The sequence below is a fragment of the Ylistrum balloti genome, unplaced genomic scaffold, assembly GCF_031769215.1.
Source record: "Ylistrum balloti isolate Yb309-2 unplaced genomic scaffold, AGI_CSIRO_Ybal_v1 Utg369660, whole genome shotgun sequence".
Classification (NCBI taxonomy): Eukaryota; Metazoa; Mollusca; class Bivalvia; order Pectinida; family Pectinidae; genus Ylistrum; species Ylistrum balloti.
In genome coordinates, this window is record NW_026781911.1 from 156301 (window position 1) to 175895 (window position 19595).

General features: G+C 36.7%; 1 protein-coding gene across 1 annotated transcript in view; it reads left to right on the forward strand.

Moving 5' to 3' along the window:
• Positions 1–19595, forward strand: part of LOC132558522 (ryanodine receptor 2-like) — a 157435-nt gene that overhangs the window by 66912 nt on the left and 70928 nt on the right. The window contains 30 exon segments of the mRNA XM_060223095.1: positions 91–329; positions 543–729; positions 991–1201; positions 1644–1748; positions 2099–2202; positions 2527–2613; positions 2933–3092; positions 3233–3306; positions 3653–3744; positions 5567–5651; positions 5935–6055; positions 6256–6352; positions 6482–6618; positions 6931–6995; positions 7403–7507; positions 8099–8218; positions 8761–8936; positions 9731–9889; positions 12456–13290; positions 13832–14015; positions 14476–14562; positions 14707–14972; positions 15443–15564; positions 15841–16096; positions 16571–16720; positions 17198–17307; positions 17510–17562; positions 18015–18113; positions 18365–18463; positions 18678–18966. Coding sequence (XP_060079078.1) covers positions 91–329; positions 543–729; positions 991–1201; positions 1644–1748; positions 2099–2202; positions 2527–2613; positions 2933–3092; positions 3233–3306; positions 3653–3744; positions 5567–5651; positions 5935–6055; positions 6256–6352; positions 6482–6618; positions 6931–6995; positions 7403–7507; positions 8099–8218; positions 8761–8936; positions 9731–9889; positions 12456–13290; positions 13832–14015; positions 14476–14562; positions 14707–14972; positions 15443–15564; positions 15841–16096; positions 16571–16720; positions 17198–17307; positions 17510–17562; positions 18015–18113; positions 18365–18463; positions 18678–18966 — 4874 coding nt within the window.

Consider the following 19595-nt stretch of genomic DNA (forward strand, 5'->3'; position numbering starts at 1 on the left):
GAAAGTAAGGCATTGGAAGTACAACAAATTCTAATGTGACTTTTTAAAGATATCAGGTATTCACACTATTTCTTTATGTTTTGCGATCAGTATGAAGCCCAACCTGTACGTGGGTATAAAGGAGGGCTCGTCTATGTACAAGAGGTGGTACTTTGAGGTGATGCTGGACCACCTTGAAGTTGTATCACATGTTCCACCCTTGCTAAGAGTAGGTTGGGCAAACACCCAGGGTTTCGTTCCCCACCCAGGAGGTGGTGAGAAATGGGGAGCCAACGGGACAGGCGACAATCTGTACTCCTATGCCTTTGATGGACAAAGTCTGTGGACAGGTGAGTTTGTTTTTTGCTGTCTTTTTAGGTTTGTAGAAGTAAACTATTGACCCCTACTAAACTTAATAAGAGAATATATTAAACAAAGAAAAAACCAATTTTAATTCATGGAACATGTTCTATTGATATAAAGTTCTAAGTGAATTTCTGTAAAATAATGGCTTTCACAAACCAATTAACCAACTTATGTTTTTGACTGCTCTCATTCCACAGGTGGTCGACCAAAACTTGTGAGAGAGGGAAAATTCTTCAAACAAGGTGATGTGATTGGCTGTACCCTTGACCTCTCTTTGCCTCAGATTACTTTCTCTGTCAATGGAATCAAGGTCCCTGGAGTGTTTAAAGACTTCAATATTGATGGGCTCTTCCATCCTGTCCTATCCATGTCTGCCAGCACGAGGTAAATCACACAGAATAAGCTTCTCCGATATAAGTAATACCCATTAAAACTAGTTTCTTTATGCTGTGGCAGTTACTAATTGGGGTAATTAATAAATCAAGATCATAATATACAAATATAAGCTCAATGGTGGCAAAGGAAAGTTGAATAACATTTATTTCTTTGAAGAAATCCAGACATATGATTTAATTAATCTTTCTCTTGGCATCGACGTGTCTTTTTGGATACCATTGTCATGTATATGGATGCTTTGTGTTACAGTTGTCGGTTTTTACTCGGTGGTGAGCATGGACGCCTGAAATATGGTCCCCCAGACAATCACTCCCCAATAGTGGAGTGTCTCCTCCCCAAAGAAAAGGTCAAAGTTGAACCATGCTTCATGTTTGGGGAAGTCCACCGTAACGTCATCTCTGGCCCTACAGAGATCTGTGAATACTCACCATTTGTGCCAAACCCTGTGGATACATCAAATGTAAGTGTATATTGATATAGGGACCTCTCTGTTCACCATGGATAATACTGAGTTGAAGTGTGGTTTATATCCACCAGTTAAAACTACTAGGTGTCTTTATCCCGTACCCTAATTGTTGAATATATTTTGTCATATACTATATCGGTTGAATGTGAGATCAGTTTCAGTGGACAGAACACTGATAACCATCTGTGAGATGAAACCTGGTGACAAATAGAATCATGTAGTGGAAAACTCCACAGAATTTTATTACATTAAGTGCTTGGATCCCAAACTCTGAGCTTTAGGGGAGGTATTTTCTGTGAGATCATTTTTCTATGTAAAAGTGGCAATACATTTCTATACTTCATGATCACTGTAATGAATCATCAGAAAAAGCAGCCTTAATTGAAATTCTTGCACTTAGAAATATTTTCATATGATCTGAATGATTGGTTTACAGATCCAGCTGCCTGTGTATATAGAAAATGTGAGGGACAAGCTGGCAGAGAATTTACACGAGATCTGGGCCATGAACAAGATTGAACAGGGCTGGTCTTACGGGGAGGTAAATATATGTACAATATAGAACAGGGCTGGTCCTACAGAGAGGCAAGTATAATTACAAGAGAGTACAGGGCTGGTCCTACAGAGAGGTAAATATATGTACAAGAGAGTACAAGGCTAGTCCTACAGAGAGGCAAGTATAATTACAAGAGAGTACAGGGCTGGTCCTACAAGGAGGTAAGTATATGTATAAGATAGAGTAGAGCTCATACTATAGAGAATTAAATGATTAATACTTGAGTTTATGAATTGAGAATTTTACCTGATGAGTAAATATAGTATATCCTTAAAATAGCTCCGCTTGATTTTGATATATTGTAGATTTTACCACTGTTTATTCTTTTGTCACAGGTGAGAGATGATCAACTGAAGATGAATCCGTCCTTAACCAACTTTGAGAGACTTCCAATGTCTGAGAAGAAATATGTGATCACAGTGGCATTTGAGACTCTTCGGTATGTGTAGCCAGGAAACATCTTATGTTGATTTTTTTCATTTCTTAAATTTCTTCCTCCCTTTCTCTCCCTCTCTCTCCTCTCTCCTCCCTCTCTCTCTCTCTCTCTCTCTCTCTCTCTCTCTCTCTCTCTCTCTCTCTCTCTCTCTCTCTCTCTCTCTCTCTCTCTCTCTCTCTCTCTCTCTCTCCATCTCTCTCTCTCTCTATCTCTCTCTCTCTCTCTCTCTCTCTCTCTCTCTCTCTCTCTCTCTCTTTCTCTCTCTCTCTTTGGTTTTGTTTTTGTAGTTATCTATTCACTAATTTTGTTTAATATGGTATGTTACAGCACACTACTGGCCCTAGGCTACCATATCAGTATGGACCTGAAGAAAGAACAGAACAACAGGATGAAGACAGTCAAACTACCTAACAAGTCAGTCTATATCTCTAGATCTTCACTAACTTTGATCGTTCAAAACAACACAGATACCACTTACTTGATGTATTACTCTGTGTTGAATTAGCCCTGTCATAGCTGAATGGAATAAAAATCAAAATGTTGAATCAACATATCCAATAATTTTTTTATACAAACATGTAGCACTTGATTAGATGTGAACCTGAAATAAAAAATAGGAAACAAACATCCATGTAGTACTACACCAGGCCTTTCAGTTGTCAGTGGCCTTTTCTTAATGAAATTTTATAGCACCACAAGAATGTATATGAAATGATGTTAATTTTATTTTCAGCTTTTTACAGTCAAATGGCTATAAGCCAACACCCTTGGATCTGGCAGCTGTAGACATGGACCCTACCATGGAGAATCTGGTGGACATGTTAGCTGAGAACACGCACAATGTCTGGGCAAAGGACAGAATTAAACATGGCTGGACATTTGGCTGGCAAGAGGTATAAAAATCCTTCAGGCTAGACAAGCATTCTGAAATTTAAAAAAAAAATAAAATTGTAATACCAGCTGAATGTTAATCTTATTTCTGCTGAAATCAAACCCTTATTTATCTTGTGATTTTATTTATTATCTATACAAGGATCCACACACCAAGAGGAACCCTCACCTGGTACCTTACAGTAAAGTGGATGACAACATCAAAAAGGCAAACAGGTAGTTTATCAGTCATATTCTCTAAACACACTAGTATAATATCAAAAGAAGAAAAAAAACCCAATTGTAATGATTTTATTGCAAAAATCTGATTCACCTGTCTTGACAGTTGTTTGCTAACAAATGTTATCTTTCTCTTGATTCCCTTCATTTGATATCTGCGATGTAAGGTTATGGTTTTCAGACTCCGATGTATGTCTGTTGTCGAGATTAGTATCATGGTATCAAATGATGTCACTGACATGGCGTTGTACACGTTAGTATTACAGTTCCACAGCTAACATAGATAAATGTTCCCCAATTTATGTTTATGTGTATTATGTTTTTTATTGAATGACGTATCCAGGGAGACAGCCAATCAGACAGTGCGTACCTTGCTGGCTTACATGTACAGTTTAGAGCCACCGACCAGCGAGACCGGCGAGACGGGTATGACAGGTTTGTGTTGCAGCTTATGCTTCAACTTACACCCACAAAAATCTCCAGACCCTGGTCTGTACATTATATCTGTGATTACAGTCATATAAATGCTTAATTTGATTCAAAATTTTCAAATTTACATCCTGTAGAACTTGGTCTGTCCTATTTTATTAAATTTTTCCCCCAATAATTGCTGTTTCTTCGATGTGCATATTCAGAACCTTTACCAATTTTTTTATCGCAAACAGAAAGGATTTTAAAAATTTTGCCTTCCAGAATCCAGTGGGGTTGAAAAAGTTCAAGCAAGTTTTTTAAAATCTTTAGTTTTGTGGAAAAGAAAATGGTTACAGAAAGTGAATACCACTTTGGTCAAGTATTTATCATGAAAACTGTCTTAAAACATATAGATTATTTTAGAAAAAAATGATTCTGGCAAGGATTTGATTTGATGATTTTCGTTAACTATTAGTGGAGTTTGAAAGTGGAATAGGACTGCTCCCAGTAAAAAATTCCCATTAAATATTATGGGACAAACCTTTGTAAGAATAACATATGTTCAGAGATATCTTCTTTGCAAATAAAATGTGACAGAGATGATCTTTTGGAATCATGTTTGAATCAGTAAGTACAACATAATCAGATATAGTGTGGATTTTTAAACAAATAATACACTTTGTGGCTGCAATGCTAGCTCTGTCTATGCCAGACATTGCTCACCTGTATTTAACAATGATTTTCAAATGCACACATACATTGTGAGGCTAAACAATAGATAATCACAGATTTACTGACCTGCTGATGGATATGACTAGCGCTACCTCCAATGTGTTCACCGAGTGATTGGGAGTTGATTGATTAACCCTGCCTTATCATTCCTGCTGTAAAGCAATATCGACCATTTTCACCTCATCATTATCCAATATAGCACCTGCTGTATTGCAAATAAATGATTTGGAAACCTCAGCACGCTCAAACTGTCCAGTAAAACGCTGCTATTATTCATATACAATTTGTACCCATATATATACATATATATATATAAACCTATTTGGCTGATTGATGGCTTGTTTAGGTGTTTGTAAATACTTGAACCAAAATAATTTTCCTGACAAAAATTTTGTGATGTACACTGGCTATTTATACAGTATATATATTCCTATATAAAACAGCATGTATGATCTGTTTGAAAAGCTTTTACTGTATGTATAGAGACTTTTGCTTGCTTTAATGCTGCTCTTAGGGAGTAAATTATTTAATCACTTGGCCAGTCATGGACATCGGAAAGGTAGGTCTACTTAATAGGATTAGCTAATATCAGCAGTGCACTAAAATCCAACTTAAGAGTGACAATAATCTCAAAACTTAAATATAGTATGGCTGCTATGAATTTCTTACAAACAAATCAGCATGTTTTTTTAATAGAATCTTCTACTATAAAGTCATACAGTGTGTGAAATCGTATATGTATCTGATAATTTTCTGATAGTATAAATGTTATTGTATAGTTGTTGGTATATGTTGTAGTGGCGACCTTGACAAAATTTAATATTGTTCTGAATCTCTTTAAATCATTCTTTAAACATGATTCATTGTTATAATATATAATTATAATACATGTGGTAGCAATGATCAGAATAAGAAGGATGAAATACACTTCTCTAGGTAAATCATCTTTAATGAACATTCATGCTACAAGCTAAGACATGAACATCAGACATGCATTTTTTGGCGAAAATTTCATGATAAATATTAAATCATATTAATAACGAAGAAAAATATTGTGTTGGAGGAGACATTTTGACATACTGTAAATAATTTTTGTATGGTTTTTATTGAACAGCCGTGAGCCAGGACACTCCCAGTAAACAGGTGACAACGAGAACATATCGTGGGGAGCTGACATATACTGTCACGTCAGGCAAATGGTATGTTACCACTTCTCTCTCTAATAGTTATCATAGGATTGCCTGTATTATTTCTACCCTGTTTGACACAATATATATATGTAATAGTGATACTTAGTATAAAATAAACCTTAAAGTCTATGAAAAAAATATTTCAAAGTTATATGATAAGTTAGATGGAAAATTTGAAGGCTTACAATTGGATTGTCATTGAAAAATCAGTGAGGTTTCTGAATGCAACCTTGATCATAGGATTTCACTGTAGATGCTGTAATATTTATACATGGATTGTTTTTGTATAAAGGTACTACGAGTTTGAGGTGATAACTCCAGGCTACATGAAGTGTGGATGGGCTAAAGCCTTGGCAGACCCCAGTACAGAAATTGGATTGGATTGCACATCTTATGCTTTTGATGGATTTTCTGTAAGTTTTGTTTTTCTTTTGCCATTTGGATATTTCATTTCTAGATCATCTGTTGGTTCAGAATCAGTAAAATTTGATAATTTGAAATTTGAGAATATAGGAAATTCAGAAGTAAGCTATATGGCTCTGTCCTTGTTTGATAATTTAGGAGTAATTATATTAAACTTTGACGTAAGTTTTGTGCGATTCTGTTGTCACAGGGATGTAAATGGTACCAAGGAGCAGAGCAGTACGGCAAACATTGGGCCCAGGGTGATGTGATCGGCTGTATGTTAGATCTGCAGGATAGGACCATCAGTAAGTAGTGGTAAAAAAATGTCAGGCATTGAAACTTAATCATTGTTGTTGGACGAAGATCTCCTTAAAAATGAAAACGTAATGTATTTGTAGACCTTAATGAGTGATATTTTGTCTGTGACTTTGTAGCATTCTCTCTGAATGGAGAACTGATGATGGATTCCCTGGGCCAGGAGATCGCTTTCAGAGGAATTGATTGTGATGATGGATACATTCCTGCTCTTACTCTTGGCTGTCATCAGAAGGCCAGACTCAATTTTGGGCAGGTAAGGAGCTAAAATGACTTGTATATTTTGGTAAGGTAAGAACGAACAGTACCAATCAACTTAAGACTGTAAGGAACTGCAAAGACAGATGATTTTGTATAGGTAGCAAACCAACAAAGCCAATTAATTTTGGATTGATGAGAATTATTTTCATATTGGTCAAGAAAATAATCCCAGTGACTACAACAGGTAAATGAGTGTTTTTTCTGCCTGTATATACTGGACATGTTGAATCTAACATTGTTGATGAGTTTTGCCAATGATAGCAACATTTTATCAAAGTAACATGCCCACATTTATTTTATATTTTAGGATGTGAACACACTGAAGTATTTTACTTACTGTGGTCTACAGGAAGGCTATGAACCATTCTGTGTGTATGTATATCTGCTGGTGTTACTGACAGTCCAGATTGTTGTCACCTATTCATTTTTTTCCTACTTTTTAAACATTTTTGTAACGTCACAACAACAATATCAGGTTTAATAGAATGCAAAGAAGTAAGTTTTTAGGTCTTCTTTGACAAAGTCTTATTGTGACCTATTGTGATCGCCTTTTGCCATGTGTCATGTATGCATATACATGTACTTGTAACATTTTTGACTTCTTTAAAATCCCTGATCCGATCAATGAAATTTTGCAGCAACATTCCTATGCTAAAGAGGAATCAAAATAACAAATTATATGGTCCCTACCATGTGATCATCAAGGCTGATAGGCCTCGAGTTTTAAAGTTGAAATCACAAAATTTATTTTGAAATGTTTCCAATATTTACATCAACAGGAACATGACTAGAAGAATGACACTGTGGTATGGGAAGGAACAAGCTATTTTTGAGTCTGTTACTCCTACTCACCCAAGCGTGCAGGTCCAGAGGATTCCTGGCGGGTAAGTATTATAATATCAAGTGTTACGGGGTCAAAGGTTTTAGCTGTTGTAAGGTCAGTGTTGAGATGATACAGAGTCAAGGTAATGAAACCAGGGTCAAAGGTTTTAGTTGTTGTATGGTCAGTGTTTAGGTGTTACAGAGTCAACATAATGAAACCAGGGTCAAAGGTTAAGTATTAATGGGTAATAGGTATTTAAATGCTACAGAATCAGATGGTGGATGTTACAGGGTCAATGTTTTTTTGTGTTACAGGGTGAAAAGTTTGGAGTTAAAGAATCAAATGTTATATATTAATGGCTGTTAAGGTGTTGCTGGGTAAGAAGTAAAGAGTTCCTAGGGATCAGAGTTGACATGTTACTGTGTCCTAGATTAATTGTTACATGATCAAGTGTTGTTGGGTTAAAAATAATTCATTGTATGGGTCACAGGCAAGTTTTCAGTTTGTCAGTGGTATGTGTTAAGGACAGGATAGAACTGTGGGGTCAGGGTTATGTAAAAACTAGATACTATGTACACTCTTACAAAATAATGAAATGATGATAATATGTTGTTAGTACAAGCAAGTGAATGTGGACTTTTCTTTTTTACAGAGCTAATGTAACACCATGTCTGAAGGTAATGTCCAAGACTTTTGGTGGTTTGGAGAAGGTACACCTGGAGTATCTACGACTGAGTCTACCTGTTAAATGTCATGACGAGTTTGTCCCTAGGTAAGTCATCAGAGAGAAAGGAATGGTATCAATGAAGACAAGGTCATCAGGAATGCTGATATCAAAATACTGTAGGAATTGTCATTGTTCCAAAAATCATCAGAGAAATGATCAAGTTCAAGGTGTTCAAGGTCAAAGTACAAAGGGTTAGATATGTGTATCTGAGGGGGAATATCTGTATAGTGGTGTATGGTCTTTAGAGAAATGGCTGAGGACAAATCCAGTCATCAGCAGAATTATCAGACATTGTTTAGAAACTTTTATTTGAGTGGAAGTTCTATATCAACTGCATTGCTCTCACACCCCATTTTGGGACTGGGGCCCGGAGCCCTTAGAATTGGGAAAAATAGCGGCGTTTTTCTTAGAATTGGGAAAACTTGGGGTCTAAATTGGGAAAAAAGATACTATTTTGCACTGGGAATTCGGCCCCAAATCTGGCAGATCGAGAGCCCTGAAATATGCCTATTACATAAATAATTCCTTTTCATGCTCACAGATGTTTGTTTTGAAGCTAAGGATGATCTGTAATGATACATTAACAGGGACCGTACCAGTGGCTATCCAACCTCTTATGAGAGGAGGATGAACCTGGAGAACATCCGTCACCATGAGATGGACATCGAAGAGGAGCACCATGACGACTATTACCCAGGAGAGGAGTCTAGTGATGCTAACATCAGTGAGGGCTCGTTAGAGCGACGCAGCAGACTAATAGCAGGTAAAGGTGAACAGATATTGACCCAGTGATCAGTATGGTGCCAAAGAATCAGGATTATTAAAAAAAAATTCATGAAATGTGCAGAATTGTTTGTATTTGCTTATTAAAATATCATCGTCCATTGCAAATTCACTGAATGCTTTTGATCATAAACTTCTTTGAAATTCTATAACTTAGTTGTTGAAGTTGATGCATTATAATTTAAATATTGCTACTGTTAAAGTTACTGACTTCTGAAATGACTGATGATAAATATCAGTGATAGGAGATTTAGTAACAAATTAATGAATAATCTAACGGGTTTCAAGATATCATGGACTTTGAATTTTTTGTTTTTGGTGAAGATTGAACTATACAATTTTATTGTAGTGATTATTAACGTATGTTGTTTAGAGGTTGGCATGGATTCATAACTACTGACCAGATTTTGACTAGCTTATAGTGTAGATGCTTTATAATCAGATTTAACATTGCTATACATTTATATACTTAACTAGCATCAGTACAGTGTAGACATTAACCTGCAGCCAACTCTTTCGAGAGACCAGAGTCGGACACGTACCTCTTTAAAGAACAAAACAACATACATTCTGCATGATATTTCACAGTCATCAGAACATTTCCTTATATACCAATAGAATTTAAGATTCACGTTGCTGAACAGTTAATCTTGGATTAAGTGATTGAAAAAACTTGATGATCATGTGACCTGATTTGAGATGGACAAAATTGCTCTATTGGAATGTGTCATCACTTAGAGGCTGCATGCTAAGCATGGTTTTATCTTCACACAGAGGGTAAGCAGAGGGTAGGGGATATTAGTCCCACCAGCAGTGGCGGGATGGACCTTCCAGGGTCAGCCATTGTCAACGGGAATGCCGGGGATACCACACCCATGGAAGAGAAATCCCTAAGTCATACTGGGGATTCTAAGTCCCAGACAACCACCTCTCGTAAGTCTGGGTTGCCCCCTCCTGTTTCCATACAGCCATTGTGGTATAAAGGGTTACCACCCTTCCTTGTCTGTCATCTATCCTGATAATCCCAAATTCCAATCTGACCAAGCGATTTGAAGTGAAAGTTCCTCTGTAGACAAATCCTCATCTCAGTGAAGAGTTATCCCCTTTAATCTATCTGAAAAGTAGCTTTTGGTTCTGTTGTATCCATCCACTTACCTGGTAATCAATTCCTGTCTGTGTTTTAGTTCATGAATTCTCAGATACATCCATTGCATTGTTGACTTTGATCCTGTGTTCTAGTTCATGAACTGTCTGACACATCCATTGCATTGTTGAATTTGATCCCGTGTTTTAGTTCATGAACTATGCAATGTGTGCATTATGGTAAAACACATTAAACCTGCTTTTCCTATTTGCTTGCTTTATTTTAACAATAAAGTACGGCCCTTTAGTTAGTGGACAGAGGATAGAGTCCAAAGGGAATATAGGTTTTCTCTAAAAGACTACTTTCAAGTTACTGATGTGGTGAATTTCACCTGACATAATCCATCAAACCTTAACAGAGGTACCTAATCCTATAGATACAAAGAGCATGACAATACTGCTGACAGCCTGTCTTTCAGTATTGATGAATTGATTCTAAATTTCTTTGCCATGGTCATCTTTAGGTTAAGAAAATTGAAAGGTCTATAATAGATGTAGCTTGGTGGTGCAGATTGATGGGCCTTATATCTGAAAGTGGGGTTGATCTTTCAAACACTACACTACCTTTAAATGAAAGGATTTCAAACTTACAACTTGGCCCTTAAAATGGGACTTGTATATAAATTTACTGAGTACCATGTGGCCATAGGTTATGTACTCAATTATATCTAAGCCTAATTGAGACCTACAAAGGAGAGTCCAATGTGTGAATAGGTAACATATGGCAGATATTACTAGTACTACTGTTTGGCTCGTGCAAAGTGATGTTCTCTTTATTCTGAAAATAATTAAGATGAGGGAATGATATGATTGCTAAATAGAGCTGTAGATCTAATTTAGGGCAGAGGGCAGGGCTTTCTTTATTGGAAAACAAAAAAAAAGAAAATTACTTTTGTTTCTCAAAATCTTATTTCAATCTCAGTATACCAGGTGATTAACACAGACCAGATGAACCTGCTGTCTTGTTTCTTATATGTAAACATACTAATCAGATAGCCATCTTACACACTATTAAATTGCATTATCCACCTTCCTGTAACTCACCCTGCATTGTATCCTATAAGTTATAGATAGGGAAGACCTAGTTCAGAAACCCTACACTAATATCATACATATAAGTTTGGTGACAAGTTCTAGCATACTATTTAATACTAACAGCACTTATAACATGTAAATCCATGGTACATTATGTAAGATCTATGGTACCAGTACTTAAATGATGTTTATGGTTTCACCAGACGATGAGGAGGAGGACTATACTCCGAGAAGGATGCTGAACGGTGGTCCAGACATCAGGCTTCGCAAGAGTAAGAAAGCATAAGGAATTCTCCTCTTGGTGTTGTAAAGTAGTGATCTGTTACTAGGATTATTTTGGTTTACCCAACAATTCTTATTCCCTTGGTATATAAAAGCAATAATAATTATTGGGTTGTGGCAATTATATATGCATGTTTCCATTTTTTTATGACTTTATGTTAAAGAAATTGCCAATAGTCATATATTCTGTCAACTTTAGACTAGTATGTATTTCAACGACTAGTATTTCATCAATATTTCCTTAAAAAATGTTTTCATAAAAGATTGCTTTTACAATAATGAATGCTGTGTCTTTATCATACGGGTGCCTTTGATAGTACTTGGGCATAAACTTGATGAGTATTTTACAGGGTGTGAGTAGATGGGTGAGTGGGGGGCATGACTTACATGAATGCTGGTACCTATGTAAGTCTGTCATGTCCTGTTCTGTTCATGAGAACCTCTCTTAGGATTTGGTTTAGGATTACCCTATAGCATCGTTATATCAAGGTCTACACCTGATCAGATTCTGGTTTACATAGGAGCAGGGGCATTCATAGCTTATAGTCATATTCTAGTTTAGTAAATCCTACTATAGCATTATCCACCTAATTTAAGAAGCACAATTTATACCTGATACTAGGAATTGTAGTATAGATTCTGGGGGACAAAATAGATATAAAACTTTAACCTCTTTCAATCGAATACAGCAAATGCTTTTACATGTGTGTGCATGGTGAATCGTTCAAGCATGGACCCATGTCAAATCTTGGATGTGTGACAAATGTATCGGTGCTCCAAATTGAAGGAGAAAAGTATGACTTTGTAAATTATATTGAACAGATAACAGCATTTTGTATTGATGATCATCCATCCATAGACTCGTATATGTAAAATTCAATTCTGTAAAGGTAAGTTGTAAATTAATGATGTCAGGATTATCATTAATCACAGAACTAAAACCGGTTTCTGTTCTTAATCAAATCTTTATGTATTTTACATTTAAAAGAATATATTGTTTGATTTTGGATAGATTATGTCCTCCTGTTATACTTCACAGCTATGCAGCGAGGGTATGATGACGACATGCGCGCAGGTAATCGTCGCAAAAACTTCTCCAAACAAGAAGGTCGAGGGCGCTCTTTGGATGAAGCTCATCCAGATGATCGTGCCACCACTGGACTCAAAACAGCTGTTAGTGAATCACAGCTTAATGGAGACCAGAGCAGTGGTCTGCTTGTTCCAGATGAGAAGAAGTCGTCCTCGAAGTTGTCTTTACTTGGTGACAAGCTGATAGACACTGCCAAACAGCTTAGTGAAAAGAAAGCCAAAAAGTCTAAGTCACCCTTTGGAGCATTTTTGAAGAAAGCACGTGACATTTCTCCTCAGGGTTCAAAACGTACTCGAAGTGTGGAGTATGGCAGTCTGGACAGGAAGCAAATGCCTGGTTATCAAATGCAGAAGGAAAAGAAACCGAGTCCTCAGCCACGGTCACAAACTCTGCCACCATCAAAGACAATAGATTCCATGACAACAGATGGAGACACACCCACCTCACAAGGACCAGTAATTAACATTGAGGCACCAAGAGGGATCATTCCGTATGAGTTCCAAGATGCAATGGGCAAACGACACATGTTTGGACGTGATTTTACAGGAAGTGAAGGCTCTGACCCAGACAATTCTGAAGGTGACCTTCAGGAATTAATGGCTATTGCTGACACCATTGATGAGTACAACTTTTCTGTGAGAATATTTCCTGGCCAGGATCCTGCCCAGGTGTTTGTGGGTTGGGTCACTCCAGGATTTCATTTCAATGAATCAAACTTTGAGATGAAGAAGACACGTCATGTTGTCCTTTCTGTCCTTGATGACAACTATGCCATAAAACAGAGGTAAATTTTTCACATTTTGATCAAAAGTTTGAAGCAAAACTCTTGTTAAAATTTTTCTTTTTCACAGAAGACATTAAATGGACATTGGTTTTCTATGTTAACATTTTTTCAAGACGTCTTTTATCAGTTCAGCATCAAATCTTGCTTTTGCCAATTTCATGGGGATGATGAATTGAGTTGCTCTTCAGGCAAATTTAATGAACGCTCAGTAGCCTATGTATCCATGGCATGAAGAGTTAAGTTTAAAAACAGTTCTGTATCAAAATCACTCAATAGATGCTCAGTAGGAGGTTGAACAATTTTGTAGCAGATGAGTCCAATTTGAGCAGAAATTGAAGTGTTACTTCTTTCTAAAAAATAGCAAAAATAAAGAAAACCTTTGAAATAAACTCCTTTATATTATAGGATAAAAATAACCTAGGGTTAAACCATTTCACCTGTTCGATGTGATGCATGGCAAAAAGAGTATATTTGAACCATTTTATGATCTGGTGTGTATAGTGTCTCTTTGATAAAGCTGTGCTGTGATTCTTTACTTTAGTGTGAGCCGTAAGAACACCTACATGATATCTGCTGGTGACCTTCAGCAGAGGTACGGAGGGACCAATCAAGAGATGTCTTCCAAACGGTCCTCCCCTGGACTTGTCATCGGCTGTTATATCGATATATCAACTGGTGTCCTCAGCTTCTCAGTCAACGGAAAAGAGGTGGCCAACAAATACCAGGTATGGGCCTCCTTGTGGTGGTAGACAGGACATGTGTATGAAGCTGGTTTAGTTATTGTCATGCTGCAAACTTTCTCTGATACCACATATAAAACAAACAGACATCAGTACTCCATCCATCTCTATCATGAAAACCATGAATTATATGACAGTGTTTTGAATTACAATACCAGGTTTAGACCTTCATGTGGTAGACAGAATATATATACTAGGTAGAGGGATACCTATACACCAGGGAGTGACCTCTCCCAGGTAGGAGCCACAATATGAAAGGGAGACATAAGCTTGCCCCACCAGTTAGCTACAAATAACCTCCTTGTGAAGCGAAGAAAATTCAAGAGCAAAAAAACGTTTAAGTGATTTAAATTAAAGATATGGTCAAATATATTGTGTATTTTACATTTTATTTGGGATATAATATTTATCAGAGAATGTTATCTATGTATACATCACGTAACAGGTGGAGCCTGGCACCAAGTTGTTTCCAGCTGTAATCTGTGAGCCCACCATCAAAGAGATGCTCCAGTTTGAGCTTGGCCACACCAAAGTAAGTATGCATTACATTTAGTCCTAATTTTGCAAGTGGGTTTGATTAAAATTTCTAAAAATATTATAAGATCTCTGCAAATACTAATCATTGTATGAGTAGATTAAATAACTTGTTAAAATAACTTATTTTTTACTCCTTTAGCAAACATTGCCCTTGTCAGCAGCTGTGTTCCGCGGCCGTAAGCAGGTGGTTCCAGCTTGCCCCTCACGTCTGGATGTACAGGTGCTGCGACCAAGTAGCTGGGCACGTGTACCACAGTCACTACTTGATATTCACACATTACGAATGTCCACTCGTGGTTACAGCATGCTGTGTAGTACACCAGAAAGTATGATGTCTTTATATATTCCGGAGGAAGACCGAAGTCTGGACATACTAGAATTGATAGAACACAAGACACTATTGGAGTGAGTCCTACTTTAGTTACCTTTGAGTGTTGATGTAGAGTTTAGGAGTTTTAATCATCGTCTTGCCTTAGCATTTCCCCTTTCCCTTTACAGTGATGTATGTGACTAAAGTTGTTTTATCCACCAATATGGATGTGCATTTGACGTGCAGGTACATGTACCTATAGCAGGGTTGTGATGAAAACTTCCTTCAAGGCTCATAGGCTTTAAAGAAAAAAAGGAATTTAGCAGGACTAGACACTGGAGGGATAAAATAGATGAGCAGGACTGGACCCTGGATGGTCAAATAGTTCATTTGGTTGAATCCCAGTCTAAGTAATAGAGGTCAATCTGGCCCTGTTTTACTGGTATCATAAAAAAACCTTCATACAAAATGTTTATATTTACTGATGACTTTTTTTAATACAGATAACATTTCAGTAAGATATAGTGATCAATTTAACATTGTCCATTGTTGTCACCTTATTCAGTTTTCATGCCAAGACTCTGGACCTGTACAACAGTGTATGTTCCCATGGTAACCACAGAGTAGCCAATGTCCTTCAACAACACGTCAACGAAAAACAACTGATGTACTGTATACAGAGTGAGAGTAAGTATCCATAGAAACGAGTTGTATACTTTATGCTCCATGAGAACCGGTAAACTGGTACATATTAAGCTTTGTATTTAATAAAGAGTTTAAATTATATTCTCACCCATTGTGAAATTGATACTAAGCAAGAATATGTGAGGGAATGACCATAAATGGAGATCAGACTTGATAGAAATTGGTCAACATAGCAAAATATTTATGTCTCCAAAGATGTAAGCTGTAATAATGTTCTCTTTAAAATGTATTTCTTGATAATATTGCTTGTTTCCATAGGCTTGTCTGGTCCATTGAGGAATGGCTATCATAACTTGTTGATCGCCATGCACTTGGAATCGCATGCTCAGTCCAGACTTAGAACAACCAATGAATTCATCATCCCACTGTCTGCACAAAGTCCCAAGTTGACTCTGTATCGTGCTGTTAGTACAGAGAATCAGCTCCATCAGACTAAACACACCATCCCAAGCATGGACAACAGTGTGTCCATTCGACCACAACTTGCTATTTCAGAAAAGGGTATTGAAGCCAGGTAAAAATGGTCATGACCTTTCTATCATGAGGAATTACACCAGTTAGAATTTGATAGGAAGACTCATAGATTTATCATCATAAAGCCCATTCAAATGCTGTTTATCTGGATAGGTAGACTTTATAACTGTCGTTCATTGGTTATAATCTTAAAACAAACCTGTGAGGAGTAAGACGATGGTACATGTAGTGTACGTAGAGACTCTGTAGGAATATCTATTGTTGTAAAATGGACTGTGATACCTGATGAATGTTGAAGAAAATTCTCTCTCTACCCTATCATTGTACATGTAGTGTAGGAAGAGACTTTGTAGGAATATCTATTGTTGTAAAATGGACTGTGATACCTGATGAATGCTGAAGAAAATTCTCTCTCTAGCCTATCTTTAACAGCAAACAGTTGGTTAACCATTATGACATCAAAATATGTCCTTGTATTACAGTAGTTTCAATCCGGTCATGGTATATGTTGTAGGGTTAAAAGTGGTGGTAAGGATTGCACAGCTCCATACTTCCCCATGGAAAAGCTCAAGTTCTTTGTGATGAAGGCAGTGAAGGAAGCTGTACAAAATGGTGGCGCTCACGTCAGGGATCCGATTGGTGGCAGTAACGCTAATCTGTTTGTGTAGGTACCAAGGGGTCAGCCTGCAAGTAATGAGCAGGGTAAAGGGCATCTTAACATGGGTTTCAGTCTTTTATGTTGTTAAAATACCTGCCTACAGGCAATCTGACTTTGATGAATGGGTTAATATGTGTGATATATGCAGATTTACTCAACCATAGTAGTATATCACTGATATTTGCCAAAGTCATGATTCCAGCATGATGGAGAAAAAAATTGAATAAAGTTTATTTTTATGGAGATTGTCAAAGGGACCATTTCAGAACTATAACTGAATTTCTTGTTCTCAGGTTAAGATTTATATGTGGTGTTTGAAGAAGTTGTTTTAGAGTTCTGAAAGTCTTGGTGTAGGAACTTAATTAATCATCTGAAAACAATAATTGTGCACTGTATAAAGATATGTATAGTCTATCGATGGTGCCTGATACAACTATCAATTAACATTATAATATAGATTCTCATGTTGTCATTGTATTACAGCCCTCTGTTGAAAGTGATCGACCGGCTGCTTGTAATGGGCTGTCTCTATGATGATGACCTCTTGGAACTCCTTCAACTGGTCAATCCAAAGGCCTTCCCAGATATACATAGTATGTTTAACAATTACAAAATGTTCACATGAAGTATTATGCTGCATTCTTGTTCAAGTTGAAGTTATCAAATTGTCTTGAATTATCTAAAAATAGTTCAATTATAACAACAAAGAATTTTTTTTTTTCGAATTTAAAGGGCAGATTGATATTTTTTTGTTGAATTCTTGTTCTAGATTTTAATGATTTATTTTCATCACAGCTGAGAATCCAGGGCTACTTGAAATGAAACTGGATGAGCCTGTGAAATTAGAGGTAAGATTAAACAATGTAAATTGTAGCACAGTAAAACCCCACATCTTTGAACCCGTATTATTCAGATACCCCCATTCTTTGAAATGATCTCTTGGTCCCGATCATCTCCTTCTACATTTCTTGTTATCTAACCTCAAATTCCTTCTGCTGTTATTCCTCCAAAAACCCACATGCCTCGGGTTCATTTTCATCCCGTCAATGTTCATAGTATTGTAGTGAGACAATATGAAAGTATTTGTCATTATACAATGTGCTTTCTATGTTACATGTTGTAAATGAAAAAATCAGAGTGACAGTTAGTTACAGAGAGCATCATAAAAGATGTTACAGGAAGTAGTAAAATATATATAAGAATTGGCAGTGACTAGATTATAATTATTTACTTGATTCATGTGACTTAATTCTGAATTTGACTGGGCAGTATTATAATTTGATGGCTTGTGTTACTACAGATGTGTAGAATCCTGCAACACCTCTGTAACCTCCAGCTGAGACACCGGGTGGAGTCTATCGTGTCTTTCTCCGACGAGTTTGTAGGCGACTGCCAAAATGTTAGTATGACATCTGGAATTCTAGAAACAGTTCATGAACCATTGTTCTGAAAATTAAATATTTGAATTTTAGTAAATTTAAATTGCCTTTGATAAGAAATTTTAGTGAAATTTAATATTCTTATCTTTGATGACTTTTGATAGAATTGATGAAGCTGAAATTCCTTTATTAATAAGTATTAAGTTTTTGAATTGTCCTTGAAAATGTTAGACCACATTAATGAGAGCTATGACTGCTTGGTGTTGTACAGGATCAGTTGAGAAGGTACCAGGAAATCAAACAGTCCAATCTATCATCTGCTGTCACTGCCAGGATCACAAAAGAGTTCCGTTGTCCACCTCATGAACAAGTAAGAAGAGCAATAGTCAGATATGCTGTCTCTTAGTGATCATTAAATACTGCTGAATTTTATTTACTTAGTATCAGAAGCGTCCTATAGTGTTTTAGCCTTTAACACTTCAGGTTTTGAAAGTTGAATTTTGTAAGGAAGAGAAATGGATATGAACCAGTTTGTGTTTGATTGAAAAGTATTCATTTACATATTGATTGTTTGGCTCCATTAGATGAGAAATTTGCTGGCCTTCAAAACTGAGGAAGACGCTGATCCCAACATGCCTTGTCCTTGCCGAGAAGACCTGAAAGACAGACTGATGAATTTCCACAACAACTTACTGCAACACTGTGCCATGCCGAGTAAACCAGAGGATGATGAGGAGAATGGTGAGGTTGCAACAGAAGAAAGGGAACCACCACCTTCCTCAAGTGTTGGAGAAAAACTCCTTAAATTGGTATGGAAGTCAAAGGAGGAAGAACAAGAGCCAGAGGTGTCCAAGCCGAAAGATGGTAAGATAGGTAATGCATGTGTGTTGTCACAGCGATTCTTGTATACTCACCGCACGCCTTAGGTGTAGTGGTAGTTAGCAGATGTAAGCTAGCTTTGTGAAGGCCATCGCTGCACCTGCTTTGAAGATATAAACATGATCAGGCTGCTACATTCAAGTTCAGTCGAAGGGTTGGACAATCTGCACCTGCACCAGTATTTTATAACAGCTTCTAAACACCAGAGTGGTTTGGGAATTTTTTACTTATTGCAAAACCAATTAGATTGCTTTTTTTTAACTGCTTAAAATTTTGTATACATCTTTGCTCAAGATGAATAAGAAATCAACAATGTATTTTTTCTCAGTTTTCATATTTTTTAATCAGAAAAATTGATATATTTTCTGTTCTGCAAAAGTGTCATACACATTTTTTGTAAACTATATCACTTATACCAATACTGAAATTTTTCATTCACTTTTTAATAAAAGCATGTTTCAGTATCTTTTTATTTTCAACAGCAAATTAAATGGTCAGTTTTACAGAGATTTTTAACACTTTGTTCTGGAAATATAAATTTAACAGGATATCCGGTGTTGGTTACTTTGGTACTTATCTTTTGGTACTATATAATCTTTTATCTCTTTCTGTTTTGTCTTCCT